The sequence below is a fragment of the Rutilus rutilus genome, assembly GCF_951802725.1.
Source record: "Rutilus rutilus genome assembly, chromosome: 5".
NCBI classification, from domain to species: Eukaryota; Metazoa; Chordata; class Actinopteri; order Cypriniformes; family Leuciscidae; genus Rutilus; species Rutilus rutilus.
In genome coordinates this window covers 45,799,061-45,814,964 of record NC_140213.1, presented here as the reverse complement: position 1 = coordinate 45,814,964, position 15,904 = coordinate 45,799,061, and the positions used below count along the sequence as shown (strand labels likewise).

The window sequence follows — 15,904 nt, the reverse complement described above, 5'->3', positions numbered from 1 at the left end:
AAATCAAATGACAAAAATACATAAGAATACAAAATAATTTACACTTTATTTTAAGGTGTTACAGTGTAATTGTACATTTAAGTAATATTAATGAACTACATGTACTTACTATAGGATTAGGATTAGATGTGGTTGAGGGTTAGTTGCATGTAATCATGCATAATTTATAGTTAGTAACTACATGTAACAAGGACACCGTGAAATAAAGTGTACCTTAAATACTGATTATGTTTTTATCAGAAAAGCCTGGAGTGACAAACATTTTTTCCTATTTTATTTTGTTATTAAAACATAATTAAAAAGACCTCATGAGAGTGAGTTTGTGAACGAGATGTAGTTTTGAACCGACACAAATAACATCACAGACACACAGTTTAAGTTAACTAAAAAAAACCACTTTATTGAAAAAGCAGATTACATAAATCTACGGTTAAATGATACGCCCCGACTTTTCATACATTAAATAACTTTAAACTTTTCACGTTTAGATAAATAAATCTACTTTGCCTTTTCTTTATTTATGAAATATCTAGGAAATCAAGACATTGTACGATAAAAAAAAGTGATGCAACAGAACGTAAGATGTGCATTTTCTTAAGAACTAACTGAAGGAAAGCTACCGTTCGTGGAGTCTCCGATAAATGCGGGAAACACGTTCTACACTGTTTATTTACAGGGACTCTAACGTTGTGCTATACAATAGTAGTACGTTTTAAAAGTGGATTAAGACAACGTGGAGAAAAATATTACGCACTTTAGGAAAAAAACAACAACAACACACTGGTGGGAATGATCTGAAAGCGGAAAAATAAGGTTACTGAGCTGTTTAAAGGAATGTTCACTGAATATTCATGCTGTCGATTTCCATAGAAAATACATCAGCTGGTGTAAATAATGATTTTCTCTGGGAGTCGACGGCATTAATCCAGAATATTGCTTGAGCTAAATCTGCGGGAAACCTCTTAGACCACTAAAAGCAGGTCGGGATGACGAGATGTGACACACATCTTCACACGAGTACATCACAAGCTTTTACAGTCAGAGAAGAAGCAACGCTCTGTATCAGATCTTCTCAGGTCAGTAGTATCACAGGAGTGTGTACAGACGAGCATTACACGCTTCAAACGGTCTGAACACGGACGCATTAGATCGAATCGAACACCTCGGGATCTGTCAGGATCAGCTGGTGATTTTAGTGCATGCATGAAGTCAGATTTCACTGACCAGATCTAATGTTTTAGCATTTCAAACCAGACAAACGCCTTTTTGTGTTCCGAAGTGTCTTTATAATAAATGACACTTGCACTGATATTTTGATTTACACTCTTAGAAGAAACGGTTCTATACGGAACCCGAAGGATTCCATCAGGCACTTCATAGAGTTTACAGAACCTTTTAGAGGTTCCATCATTTATGGATTTTTGTTTTCATTTATTTCATAAGTTAAACGGCTCGTAAACATGCCACTGCAAAAAATGTATACGCAAGTATTACTCGATCATTTAAGACATTTCGAACCTTTTTGGCATAAAGGGTTCTTTAAGAAGCTCTATATAGAACTTTGTTTTCCGAAGAGTGTAACGCAATGACATTCAGATGTTTTTTAAGTGTGTAAATACTTATCAGGGTCACTGTATATGGAACACACACACACACACACACACACACAGCGGCCCAGCCACTAGTGTACATGAACATATACACAACTACACACACGAACACACTCACAACACGTCCTAACCAGATGCAATGCAATAAGCTTCCAGCGGCATCTAGTTTTCATTCATGTGAATCTAATAAAAGCTTTCATTTTTTGATCATTCCATCATTCCCAGACTTCTACGTGTTCATGACTTTATTACTCTGACATGTGCAAAACGTTCTGTTGCTCGTAGCTTGATTGCATCGCGGCTGGTTTGGACAGCGCGTCTCACACACACACACACACACACACTGACTGCAGGACAAATGCAGGTAATCTCTGGCAGGCCTGGTTGAGTCCAGCACATCCAGGCTTGACCTTTGACCCCGGCGCACATCAGAGTCCCTTCAGAGTCTCCTGAGACACGTTACAGTGCGTCTCCTCCACGGTAAGGAATATGTAAGGCAGAAAGGCACCTCATCCGGAGACAAACCAGTGTTCACAGATCCGACCCCCGTTGTGCTGGTGTCAGGTCGTAACGGCCTCTCTGACTCCGGCCAGAGAGACTCAAAGTCAGACTTCTGCAAAATATACATTTAGTTCGTCCTGCTATATGCAGCAGGTTTCACAAGAAGAAGACGCCAGCAATGCATCAGTGTTCGGCCCACTGCCGCCACCAGTTTACGCATTTACTTGATGCTTAAAGGGACAGTTCACTATTATTCACTCACGCTCATGTCAGTCCAAAACTGTACAAGACACCCCAGGGTAAAACATTAGCTAACAGATATCACTATAATATCCCCCAGTTGATTAATCACAGTAAACTGAGACAATAGTTCTGAATTATACGTTTTCTGAATATGCAAATAAGGCATTATCTAATTAAATATGCACTCATTTGCATACATTTCCAGAATATAAATCTGAACATTGGTTTTCAAATTTCTCGTTGTTATTTAGTCGTCGTCTCAATTTGAGAAAACAGCCTTTAAATATTATGCGTTGTAGCTGAACTCTACAGACACAAATTGAGAAAGTGTAATAACACTGTGGGCCCTATCTAGCACCCAGCGCAACTGACTTTGTATCATTCCTATTTTCCCTCCACAGACGCACGTCGGTAAATTAGGGAATGAACTTGCGCTCCCGGGGGCGGTTCAGGGAAAAGAGGCGGCGTGTTCCGGCGCAAACGTTCCCTGGTGCTATTTTGCAGTTTCAGAAAACAATCCCGCCACTGACCAGGAGAAACCTCGTCTAAAGTCAGTGTACACTTTGATTCTCTCATCTACACAGAAGCAGAAGTTTTCATTTGTGCAAAGCATACATTATTACAAGGAAAAATATTACCACACGAGGGAAATCATTGTGGTGTCCATGAAGATGTGAAAAAATAGGCATAAATCTAGCTTACACATTTACCCAAATTATTATACGCCTGTTTAACCGAAGCTAATTTGGGTGTGTTTCTCCATCCCCATACAGTGTGACTTCTCTGTGTTTTACGGCCCTGAAGAGAACGTCGGTCTCCTCGGCTGTGAACCGCTCCTGGCAAATCCGCCGTTATAATAGCAATCCGCCATGGAACAAGCACGCCTGCTCTTAAAGGGAATGTGAGATGACGCTCTGATTGGTTTATTTCACCAACCTATGAGTAATGAAGCGACTTCAGACCAGCCCATTTTAGATTTGCGAGATCCACCCACAAAGTTACTTGCGTTTTGCGTTTGATTCTTGCGTTTCAGATCGTTAAAATAGAGCCCTGTGTGTTTTGGATGTTTTCGTTCAACCAGTCTGAATAAAAACATGTTATGGACACAAATGAGCCTCAAAATGAACCAGTGCATGAAAAACAATGGTTCTGCCAGTAGTGTCTTGGCTTAAAAAGGCATTTTTTAATAAATAAAAGTCATACCGGTTTGAAGCAACATGAGGGTGAATAAATGATCAACGCAATTTACATTTTTAGTGAACTGTCCCTTTAAAGACCCGGGCAGCTTGGCACAACACACACACACACACGCATACAGAAATGGTGCATGTCGAAGGCAGTGAGCGAGGTGACGGGATATTCGATGAAGGCACAAGAAGTCGTAATCTCAGTCTGTGTGTGTTCAGTGCTGTTGTCTGGCGTTCAGAGGACACGTTCCCCTGCCGCAGTGCATTCTGGGTCGCGACCGGAGCGAAAACCCCTCGATACAGCGAACCCCGGAACGTGAGAGGAAGAAGGTGATGAGGGATGAGAGTAATAATAAAAGCCTCCCTGGTTGGTCATATAAACCCCAAACAAGTGGAAATACGTAGACCGATTCCCCTGTTTATCGTTCGGGCTTGTCGTCACACCGTTCTCTTCTTCAGCGCGAGTCCGTGTGTTCACAGTTCAGTGACGTGTAGCGGGTAGCTCGGGGGCGGGTGTGTTGGTACAGGGGTCTTTAGCCGGTGCAGATGGCATCGGTGGCACAGCAAGTGCCCCTCCAGCGGGTAACAGCGATGCCCCTCTTCATCGTTCAACTGAAGACCACAATCCTGCAACACACGTGTTATTTCTCAGCATGTTTGATAGAAAGGAAGTCAGGCCCGATAAAAGGCCTTTTCATGCATCAGAATACAGTGAATCATCATCATCAACACTCTCGTGGCAGGACCGACACTGTAACTCATTTAATGAACAACGCTTCCTTTTTACATGGAAATTCCTGCGAGCCAATCGGGGAAATCCAGACCTGCGGTTTGGATGGTAAATAAATTACCATGAAAAACAAATATGGATTCAATGTTTTGACAAGGCCTTCAACCTATCACCCTAATCTTAAATTGTGAATTGGAAGACATATTTTCGTGATAAGGAAAAGATAAGTGACGTAAAAGTAATCAATTGAATATAAGCAAACACACACACACACTCTCTCACTCTCTCTCTCTCTCTCACACATACAGTACATGTAATTATTAGGGCTGTGAAAAGATTAATCGCAATTAATCACATCCAAAATAGAAGTTTGTGTTTACATAATATATGTGTGTGTACTGTGTATAATTATTTTGTATATATAAATACACACACACACGCATGTATTTATTTAAGAAATATTTGCATGTATATACTGTATATATTTAAATATAATTTATATTATATATAAATATAAATATTTTATATATATAAATAAATAAAATTTCTTAAATATATACATGCAAGTGTGTGTATTTATATATACAAAATAATTATACACACACATATATTATGTAAACACAAACTTTTATTTTGGATGCGATTAATCGCGATTAATCTTTTCACAGCCCTAATAATTATTATTATTTTTTATTATTAACAAAAGTAATATTACATTTATATTGTTTAATATATTTAATATTAATATAAATATATAATTTGATATATACACTGTTTATTTTTTATGTTAAATATAGGGCCTATATTATATATATTTTTCATAATATTAATTTTAATAATTAAAAAAAATATTATATTAATGTATATAATAATCATCTGCTCATTGACAGTTTTTTTTTTGCTGCTAAATTCAGAAAATTACTTCTGAAATTTAAGAAGACTCAAAAATTACTTGAATATCATTCAAAATATTACTAAAATTATATTTTAATAAAATATTAAGATAATACTGGAGCACAAAAACCACTTTCTTTAGCAGAAAAACTGAGCTTTCATAATGAATAAGTCTGAGATGAAACGTGTTTAAGTGAACACTTTACCTCTCAGACTCAGAGTTTAGCTGAATGTCATCAGTCAATGATTCACAATATTAATGCACATTTATACCCGAGCCGAGGCCTAATACACACAAAACACATCTTACATAACTCCAGAGCACTGTCCAGGAGTGCAAACATGACCCCTAGTTAGGTGCCATTTACCAGACGCGCTTTCCTCTGAGCGAATCACAGTAAACCAGCGATACAGCATGAGGTTAAACCAGGGATTGATCCTGCAACCTGTAGTTCACAGCAATAACCACTGACTTATGAACGAGTCTGAATTACCTCACAGTGATAGCATTCCACATGGTAATCTTTATCCATGGACACCACCCGTACGGTCTCCTCTGAACCCTACGAACACACACACACACACACACACAGCTATAGTTAACCTCTGTCCTGAAGCGTGACCTCAACCCTCAGTCAGTATTACTGTGCTCAAACTCTTGTACCTGTGCTGGGAGGATCGGCTGGTTACACGAGGCACATTTAGGAGCGAAAACCCTGTGGAGATGAAGACACATAAAACCACATTATGTAAATCGCAAGATGAATCCCGACGGGATGATCAGGACACCTTTATTTTGCGGCCGGATGTACAATATCTCGCTTATGACATGGAATATACGTAAAGCATTAGACATGAAATGTTGATTTGATCTCCCGCTAAGATCGAGCAGCCGAACAAACAAGGTCAAACAAGACGGACATTTATGGGATTGTGCACATTTGACGCTTTTCACCACATACAGCGGGGGAAATAAGTATTGAACACGTCATCATTTTTCTCAGTAAATATATTTCCAAAGGTGCTATTGACATGAAATTTTCACCAGATGTTGGTAACAACCCAAGTAAGCCATACATACAAAGAAACAAACAAAAATAAGTTCAGAAATTAAGTTATGTGTAATAATGTGAAATGACACAGGGAAAAAGTATTGAACACAGGAAGAAAGGGAGGTGCAAAAAGGCATGGAAAGCCAAGACAACTGCTGAAAACTTACAGTAATTAAAAAGCAATCCAGCCCCCTGTCAGTGGAAATTAATAACAGCTGGTTCAGTCCCAAATGATGGCCTACAAAACGCTCTCATTGCCAAGGTGTCACACAAGACACATCTCATGATGGGTAAAAGCAAAGAGCTGTCTCAAGACCTTCGCAACCTAATTGTTGCAAAACATAATGATGGCATTGGTTATAGGCGCCATTCTAAGCTTCTGAATGGCCCAGTGAGCACTTTTTGGGGCCATAATACGGAAGTGGAAAGACAATAATTTCACCATAAATTTGCCTCGACCAGTGCTCCTCGCAAGATCTCTGATAGAGGAGTGAAAAGAATAATCAGAAGAGTTGTCTTTTGAGTTGTCTCTCTCCCTCTCCCTCTCCTTCTCTCTCTCTCTCCCCCTCTCTCCCCATCTCTCCCTCTCCTTCTCCCTCCCCATCTCCCTCTCTCTCCCTCTCTCTCTCCCTCTCTCCCCATCTCCATCTCTCCCTCTCTCTCTCCCTCTCTCTCTCTCTCCCCCTCTCTCCCCATCTCTCCCTCTCCATCTCTCTCCCTCCCCATCTCCATCTCCCTCTCTCTCTCTCTCTCTCTCTCTCTCTCTCTCTCTCTCTCTCTCTCTCTCTCTCTCTCTCGTTTCTTTGTATGTATGGCTTACTTGGGTTGTTACCAACATCTGGTGAAAATTTCATGTCAATAGCACCTTTGGAAATATATTTACTGAGAAAAATGATGACGTGTTCAATACTTATTTCCCCCGCTGTAAAAATATTGATTTGAGAAGAAACCGTTTAGAAATTATTGCTCAAAATCAATTTCTCTGCGGAGAACATGAATGGAGTTTTTACTTCCGGAACCCGACTGTTGCTCTCTATACTAATGCTAGATGTTATGAAATATTCATTATTATACAAAAAACACCTTGGCTATGAAATATAAAATAGGGTGAGCGTGAGGATATGACTCACGTGTGGTAGTCTTTCACACAGTAGATGTTGTCGTCCACATCCACGGTGAAAGGAACGCCGTCCAGACCCTCCTTACACACGACACAGCGGAAACAGCCTGGATGATACGACTTTCCCAGAGCCTGCAGGATCTGCAACACACACACACACACACACACACAGGTGAGACGGCCGTGGGCTGATGATGCAGCACTAATGAGCCACAATAACATCATTTCTGTATCCAAGTATAGACACACATCACTGAGCCGGAGTATTTCAAGAGATTATCCCGCTTTGATAATCCATTTTTGGTTCCACATTTATTTAAAATGGTAAAACTAATTGAAATGACAAGCAATCCTTCCTGTGATAAATTAGAGCAATAGTAACAGTGAAAAAGCACCGGGTGGAACTGAAATCGTACCATCTCCATGATGAGGTGTCCACACACGAAGCACTTCTCCGCTGTCTGCTGGAAGCCGGAATACTATAGAAGAAAACACCACAGATAAGAGGAACATCATGTTTGAGCAGCAGCACACACTGCAGTTCAGTGATCTATTTAATGCATCCTTGCTGAACAAAAATATATATATATATATATATATTTTTTATCTTACCCCAAACTTTTAAACAGAACTGTATTTGTCCAAATGCTTCCAAATGTGTGTGAATGAAATTTACTTAGTAAATTATTAAATATTATTTAGTCATAGATAGTGCACAATCATTTAGATGTTTATTAAGAAGATTTGGTTGAGATATTTTATTTATGTATTAATATTTTTAAATGGCACAGGCATGCGATATAAATATTATGCAAGTAGAAATAAATTCTAATATTTTTAAATACAAGTATCTTATCAACATGAAGGTTTCAGGTTAAGTTTTTCTCAATTTCGAACACTGTGTGCCAAACAGATTTAAAAGTACAAAATTCATGTTTATGAGAAAACCTGCATGTATAACGACTACAGAGGAATGTTTAAACTAGTTTATGATAAATGGTCACACTGCTTCATGCTTCATGTCAACAACGGATTAAAGCATCTGCCAAATTATTACATGTAAATATATATGTAAATGAAATGCAAATCATTAAGTGTAAAAAAACAAATGTTTTTATTTTTATTCTTTTCCCGATTTTATTACGTTTATTTATTTTTGTGCATATAAGAAAACTAATCCTGGAACCTGTAATTATTTCAAGGCTCTTTGATGTTTGAATAAAAAAAAAAAACTATTTCTAAAAAAAGAAATATTACACAAAAAATATTAAAATAATATTATATTTAATAAATAATGAACGAAATAAATGTATAATTAAACTATATGATAAAACATAGCCTGTCACACCTTTCATGTCAACTTCCAAAAAGCAAAAAAAATCTAATTCCAAAAATTCTCTCTCTCTCTCTCTCTCTCTCTCTCTCTCTCTCTCTCTCTCTCTCTCTCTCTCTCTCTCTCTCTCCTTCTCTCTCTCCCTCCCTCTCTCTCTCCCCCCCTCTCTCTGTCTTTCTCTCTCTCCCCCATCTCCATCTCTCCCTCTCTCTCTCTCCCTCTCTCCCCCCCTCTCTCTCTCTCCCCCCCCTCTCTGTCTCTCTCTCTCTGTCTCTCTCGCTCTCTCTCTCTCCATCCCTCTCTCTCTCTCTCTCTCTCTCTCCCTCTCTCTCTCTCTCTCAGCTTCAGTAACACCCTATGTAGTCTTCAAGTCTTCTGATTAAACTCTTGAGACATCAACTGAAAATCCCAGATGATCATCCGCACGATCCCTGAGAAGCTCAACTCGACGGATTAAAGTGATGGCCACTCCAGGTATCGACCTGAAGGATAACCACAGCGGTTCCTCTTCTTCAGCATGAGGGTTTAGACCTCTAAAAAGACTGTCCTGAGATTAAAAATATCTCCAGTCTGGAATAAAGTCTTCAGAGGTTCTTAATGGCGCACAGGTTGCATGCGTCTTAAATCCAGCAACGACCCTGAGGGGAGCCATCTGTCCCGGAAAAGGGTTTTGACCTGGTTACCAGGGTTACAAGGGTTTGGAGCGCAGCCATTAGAGTAAAGATGTTCTCAAACATGCGCTCTATGGAAATGAGTGGCAAAGGCCACACAAGATCTCCGGATTCTATTGACGGAACCAAAGGCCACATTTTAACGATGGAACTCGGCTCATTCCCTACTGATGACATCACTGCTCGCCTGAACATGCTTTTCTTTGGTGTTTGTGTGTTAATTGTGGCGCGAGGAGGACCAGCAGGTGGGGTTGGGAGGGACTGATCAATACCAGGACCCCCCCCCCCCCCACCCCGTCCCATCAGACAGACCATCTGCCCGACCCCCAGCGTTCCTCAGTCAGTCACGTCAGCAGAAGTGCTGTTTGGGTCAATCATGAATCTATAAAGGGGCCGACTTATGGTTTGTTTTTTTTCAATGGATGATACCAATGCTGATATCTGTGCTATAAAAAATAAATAAAAAAATATTAATAATAATAATAATAATAACATAATATATATGAAAAACATATGTATATACATATTAAAGGTCCAAAAAATATATATATTAAATATTCAATGACAGTGAATTAAAATATTACAATAATATTATATCATATATATATATATATATATATATATATGATATAATATTACAATATAATACAATAATGAGTGCTAATCAAAACTAAAGTGTTACCATATATATATATATATATATATATATATATATATATATATATATATATATATATATATATATATGGTAACACTTTAGTTTAGGGTCTCACTATTAACTAGTTTATTAGTGTTTATTAGTACTTAAAAAGCTCATATTAATGCCTTATTCTGTATGATCATATTCTACATCTCTTAATCACCCAATACCTAAACTTAACAACTACCGTACTAACTATTAATAAGCAGACATTAGGAGCTTATTGAGGCAAAAGTCACAGTAAATGGTTAGACATAGTTAAAATTGGACTCGAATCTAAAGTGTGACAACAAATTTAAATTTAAATAAAAAAATCTATCGCAAATATTGACCAAATAATTGTCCTGTATATATATATCATCATCTGCCCATATAATCAGGACTGTCACATGAAAGTTTAGTGACAATAATATAAGACAGGAAGTTGATTCCTGCATGATGGATCTGCTATCTTCCCACCTCTCCTGACGTGTGTGTGTGTGTGTGTGTGTGTGTGTGGCTTTAGGCAGAATAAGATCACACTGGAGTGAATTGGGGAGGTGGGAGCATCTACAGCATCTGTTCTCCCAAGAGACTTTGACGTCCATCCATCCACTAATGAGTGCTAATCAATACAACCCTCCTCTCCACCTCCCTCTTAGGAAACATTCAATTAAATGGAGCGTTGCAGCTTTTCTGTAGAGACGCTACAGCTGGTGTAACCCTAACCCAACAGCACGACTTCAGACGAGAACAGGTTCTACAGAAGCACATCAGAACGAGCATCGACAATAGCGGCAGACACTGCCTGCCTCCTTTTAATGGATTAATGCGTCACATTGTGTCAGAATTACTGTAATTATGAGATTAAAAGCTTGCGTATGTTTGCGTTCAAAATAAAAAAATTCTATAGCAATGCCAAAAAGGAAACAACATTCCATACTTATATATTTTATTTAGCAAGGATGCATTGAATTAATTAACAAAAAATAATAATAATAATTTCAAGTAAAATCTGTTCCTTTGATCTTTCTATTCATCAAAGTTTCCATACAAATATGAAGCAGCTCAACTGTTTTCAACACTGATAATAATCATAAATGTTTCTTGAGCAGCAAATCATCATATTAGAGTGATTTGTGAAGGATCATGTGACTCTGAAGACTGGAGTAATGATGCTGGAAATGCAGCTTTGATCACAGGAATAAATTACATTTTTAAAAAGAAACACAGTTATTTTTGATTATATAAATATAGCCTTGTTGAGCAAAAAATTTGTTACCCTTTATTTTAAAGGTGCTGTATGTAGTTTTCAGCGACCTCTAGCGGTGATGTTTCAGATTGCAACCAATAAGTTTACAAGCGCGTGCTCGAATTTATGAGCGAGCACTGTGGGTACCGAGACGCAACACACCGGAGAAAGCATCCCACAACATGCTGGAAACTAAGGTAAACTCCCACTGCAACGTTACAATAATAGGCTACTTTTATCAGCTTGACGTTGAACTAATGCTCCATGCTCGTACCATGCAAGTATGGAACCCTATCAGCCGTGCCGAATTTTGCCACTGCAAGCACCACTTCACATTTTCTTCAGGAAATGTACATTCTAGGTTTGTAGATAAGGTTTTTCCATGATTCAAATGCCCTGCCGATGTTGAGCAGTGTTTTTTCACCCGAAGGTCATGCGATTCACGTCTGGCCTTACGAGCTTCAGCAGAAAAAAACTTCTTTTTTTTTCTTTTTTTTCAATATGTGGAGTTTGTGTTGGAGTCTGTGTTGTGCTGGGAGAAGGTCGTTTCTTAGTGTTATCAGACATGTCATAAGTCCATGTCATAAGTTGCAGTGTCGTCGCTGTTGAGTGCAGTCAGTAGGCTAGACGAGGCGAGAGGTTCGGGAGCGCGCGTGCAGGTCACGTCACTGGATTTCGCGGTAAATCCGACCCGGCACCTTCACATAAAAATAAGAATACTCGCTTTCCGAGGAAATAGCAAAATCCGCAAAGTGGATCGTTTTAATGTGAGATTACAACCCCTTCACACACAGGCAATAAAAAAAGGATTCATTTTAGTAGAAAAGTTACATACAGCACCTTTAAGGTGACGTAGTTTCATTGTACTTAAGACTGAGTAATATTATTAACTACATGTACTTACTATGAGTTAGGGTTTGGTTTAGGGTTAGTTATTTGTAATTATGCATGATTTACTGTTATTACTACAGTAAGTACATGTAGAAAGCGGTAAATACATCACCTTAAAATAGTGTTACCAAAAAAAACATTTTTTTTCCTAGTGAATGCAAATCTCAGACTCACCAGGAAGTCCTCTTCACAGTACACCTTCCCGTTAACATTATAGAAAGCCTTTCCTCGTAGTCGCCGTCCTGAAAAAATACAAAAAATTAAAATAATGCTACCATTTCAGATGAGTTTCATCTCACATGCTGCAGAAGAAACTCCATGTGCATTTACAAACAGCTTCCACAACAAACAAGCAATTATTTTTAACTGGCAAACATCAAATGATTGAAAGGATGAAGTATGTTTTTATCTTTGATGCATGTGAAGTGGACAGCTGTGTTCATTCCCACAACACACACACACACACACACACAGAACCACCAGCGCCTGATGTGTAATGCACACAAAAATGCTTCTTAGGGTGTGTGTTGTTCACACACTTGTAATTCGATGCGATTGGTCAGGACCAAAAAAACAAAACTACACAAAAAAAACATTTAGTTCTGGTCCGCTTAGCGTTCACACTGGCATTTTAAAAGCAAACCTATAGGCATGGGATATGCTCACAACCTGATTGGTCGGCTTTTATAACGTATATTTCACCACGGAACTTACCGAACATCCAAACCAATGCTGTGTTCTGGGTTAAATGTGCTCGTTGTATGTGCGTAACCTACATATGATGGTATTTAGACCAGCTGAGAACTCGTGAAGAGCTTATGAAGGAGTCAAAACAGCGACAGGATGGTTCTGATGCCTGAACTGAACTGTGACGGACAACATCACGACTATTGACGAGAAAAAACAAGTATGCTTGACACCGTGTCCTAACCAGACGCGATAAGATTCCAGCGACAAATAATTTGTCTGTCCACACTAGATGCGTAAAAATCAATCAAAACCCACAGCCAATCAGAACAGCGTGTGGGAGGAGTCAGCCAATCAGAACAGCGTGTGGGAGGAGTCAGCCAATCAGAACAGCGTGTGGGAGGAGTCAGCCAATCAGAACAGCGTGTGGGCAGAGTCAGCCAATCAGAACAGCGTGTGGGAGGAGTCAGCCAATCAGAACAGCGTGTGGGAGGAGTCAGCCAATCAGAACAGCGTGTGGGCGGAGTCTCGCTGCACCAGAGAATAATCTTGAAGGCACTCGCAAGAAAATGGATAAGTCGCTACATAATCAAATTCACTAATATTACACACATAGGCTACTGAGTTACTAAAACAATCTTTGTCAAATCTTTGTACACTTGTTTGTTCACAGTTTGAACGTTCTTGTTTGCATTGGTTTAATTTCCAGATCTGAGGTGAATTATCCACTGTTGCTTTTACAGCTTCAAAGCTGGAGCACTAAATGATATTCAGAGTCACATTACACACTTTTAACATTAAATCAAGCACATCAACAGCACTTGAGATTATCATCGCCACAGTTTGAGTTTGTTGTTCCAGCGCGACGTCACAGAAAAATAGAAACCGTTTCTAAAATAGGATCGTCGCGTGTCGCCGTCGCGGCTGGTTAGGACAAACACTCTGATTAACATGGAAAATAACCTTTTATCGCGTGTAGTTAGCACACGGTGTCAGGTCACGACTTGAACTTCTTTATTAACTTTATTAACTATTTTAACTTCTATACAAGTATGCTTGAGCCTTCTGTCCTTTTTAGTGTCAGTTCTTGTGACATCATGTCCTGTTTTTGGTTCGTTTACATTAGGGATGCGTGATATATCGGCCACCATATCGGCGTCAGCTAATACATTTTTAATTCATGTTATTGTTCTCGATATATTAAAGCTGATAAATAATGGATTATTTCCTTCAGCTGAGACGCTTCAGACTCACACTGGTGGTTTTGAACTGCTTGAAACATGATTGGATCCAGTTCAGTGCAACATGTGCCAGTGCAAGTCTGTCATACAGGCGATATAATAATACAATTATAATGAGAACATAATAATTGTGTGCTTGGGACATGGATTTTAATAGTGAGACTTTTGTTTTTGTAATCAGACTCTCAAAAATTATATAAAAATTTGGATTTAGATCAGAATATATTGGTTATCGACTTTCAAATATAAAGAATTATCAATTATTGGCCAAAATTGTCCTAGTTTACACGTCTTTGGTCCGTGTTGCGTTCAGATTTCATTCGAACCGCACCAGAATTCGTCTGGAAGTTCGTTCACACTTATTCAAACGACCCGCACTAACAGAGCAATCGCACCAGGGTTCGTTTTAATCCAACAAAACATGCCAAGCGTGAACAACACACCCTTACAATCAAGACGCACAGGTTTATACCAGCCTGAAAACAAGTGCAGACTGTGGTTGGTCAGACTGTTTGTGTCTAAATGGGCGTTTCTTGGACAGAAGACGCGATCTGACTTTATGCTGCTAGTCTGACTGAACGAGAGTAAGACCTCTGTATTCAAACACACACAGAAAACACAAAACACTCATCATTGTCTTTCTCTCTCTCTCTCTCCCTTCACACACACATAAATCAGACTGACCCCTTTCCCCGTCCCTTAATTTACAGCGCTCAAGGCAGACATCTCGTTTCTTTTCACCGTCGCAGAATTTATGCACTTGCCACATTCAAACAGCCAGTGGCCCGACAGAGACACGAACACCCGACGTGATTCAGAGTGATAAAGCGCGATTCACACACAGACGTGAGGAAAGATTTTCAATTAGGGGTGCAAACACACGATTTACACCGGCTGTGACATATAAAACTTTATTTGAACCTTTTGTGCATGTTTTTGGATAACATGCAAGTCACCCAAACAATATCCAGCCATCGTTTTTGATATTTAAATTTTTATGCAAAAAAAAAAAAAAAAAAAAAATCTTTTTTTCAACATAAAAATGCAAAATTATTGAAATTATTTCAGAGGCTACTTTTTGAAAAATTCCAGCACATTTGAACAATACTGTGATAAAATGTATCATTTTGGTCACTATATTCATGATATGAAATTTTCATACTGTTTCATCTCTACTAGCAACCATCCAGATCACTCTAGCATGAGTGCAGGTTTGGTCAAGAGCCACTCAAAATATCCTCAGAAAATACAATGAAAAGGTGTAAATGGTTCAGAGAATAAGTTTTTTTTTTTATTATTATTATTTTTTTATGAGATGGACTTAGACTTAGATGCATCAAAGTTAGATGTGGACGCGTGTTAACACAACAAACGACGTTGAGATCACTGAGATTTCGAAACTGAACACAAAAAGAAAGAGAGAGAGACAGAGAGCAAGAGAGAGAGAGAGAGAGAGAGAGAGAGAGAGAGGTCTGAGTAAACGGGGACATTCTTTCGGACTGAGGTCACCGGCTGGTCCCAGTGTCCCCCCCTCCACCACCACCACACACACACACACACACAGAGAGAGAGAGAGGGGGGGAGGGGACGGACGGCTAGATTCCTCCAGGCTTTGTCAAAGACTCGGCCACAGTCAACTACATCTCCCCTGCGAAAACTGCTTATTTGCATCAAACACAAAGTTAATTTGTGGCAAACATCTGCAACTACAGATTACCGGTAGAAACAATCAATACTGACCTGAAATGTTAGTTCACTTCAATTATTCCAACAGTGAATGAAAATACATTTTTAAAAAGTTACAGCAAAAACA

At 39.0% G+C, this 15,904-nt stretch overlaps 1 protein-coding gene across 1 annotated transcript in view; it reads right to left on the bottom strand.

Annotated features, from left to right (window-relative positions):
* Positions 1 to 375: 375 nt before the first annotated feature.
* wtip (WT1 interacting protein) overlaps positions 376 to 15,904 on the bottom strand; it is a 37,535-nt gene continuing 22,006 nt past the window's right edge. The window contains exons 3-8 of the mRNA XM_084409279.1: positions 12,338 to 12,405; positions 7,754 to 7,816; positions 7,348 to 7,478; positions 5,830 to 5,881; positions 5,660 to 5,728; positions 376 to 4,168 (exon numbers count right to left, since the gene is read on the bottom strand). Of these exons, the coding sequence (XP_084265405.1) occupies positions 4,016 to 4,168; positions 5,660 to 5,728; positions 5,830 to 5,881; positions 7,348 to 7,478; positions 7,754 to 7,816; positions 12,338 to 12,405 (536 nt within the window). The 3' untranslated portion in view covers positions 376 to 4,015. The remainder of the gene's footprint in view (positions 4,169 to 5,659; positions 5,729 to 5,829; positions 5,882 to 7,347; positions 7,479 to 7,753; positions 7,817 to 12,337; positions 12,406 to 15,904) is intronic.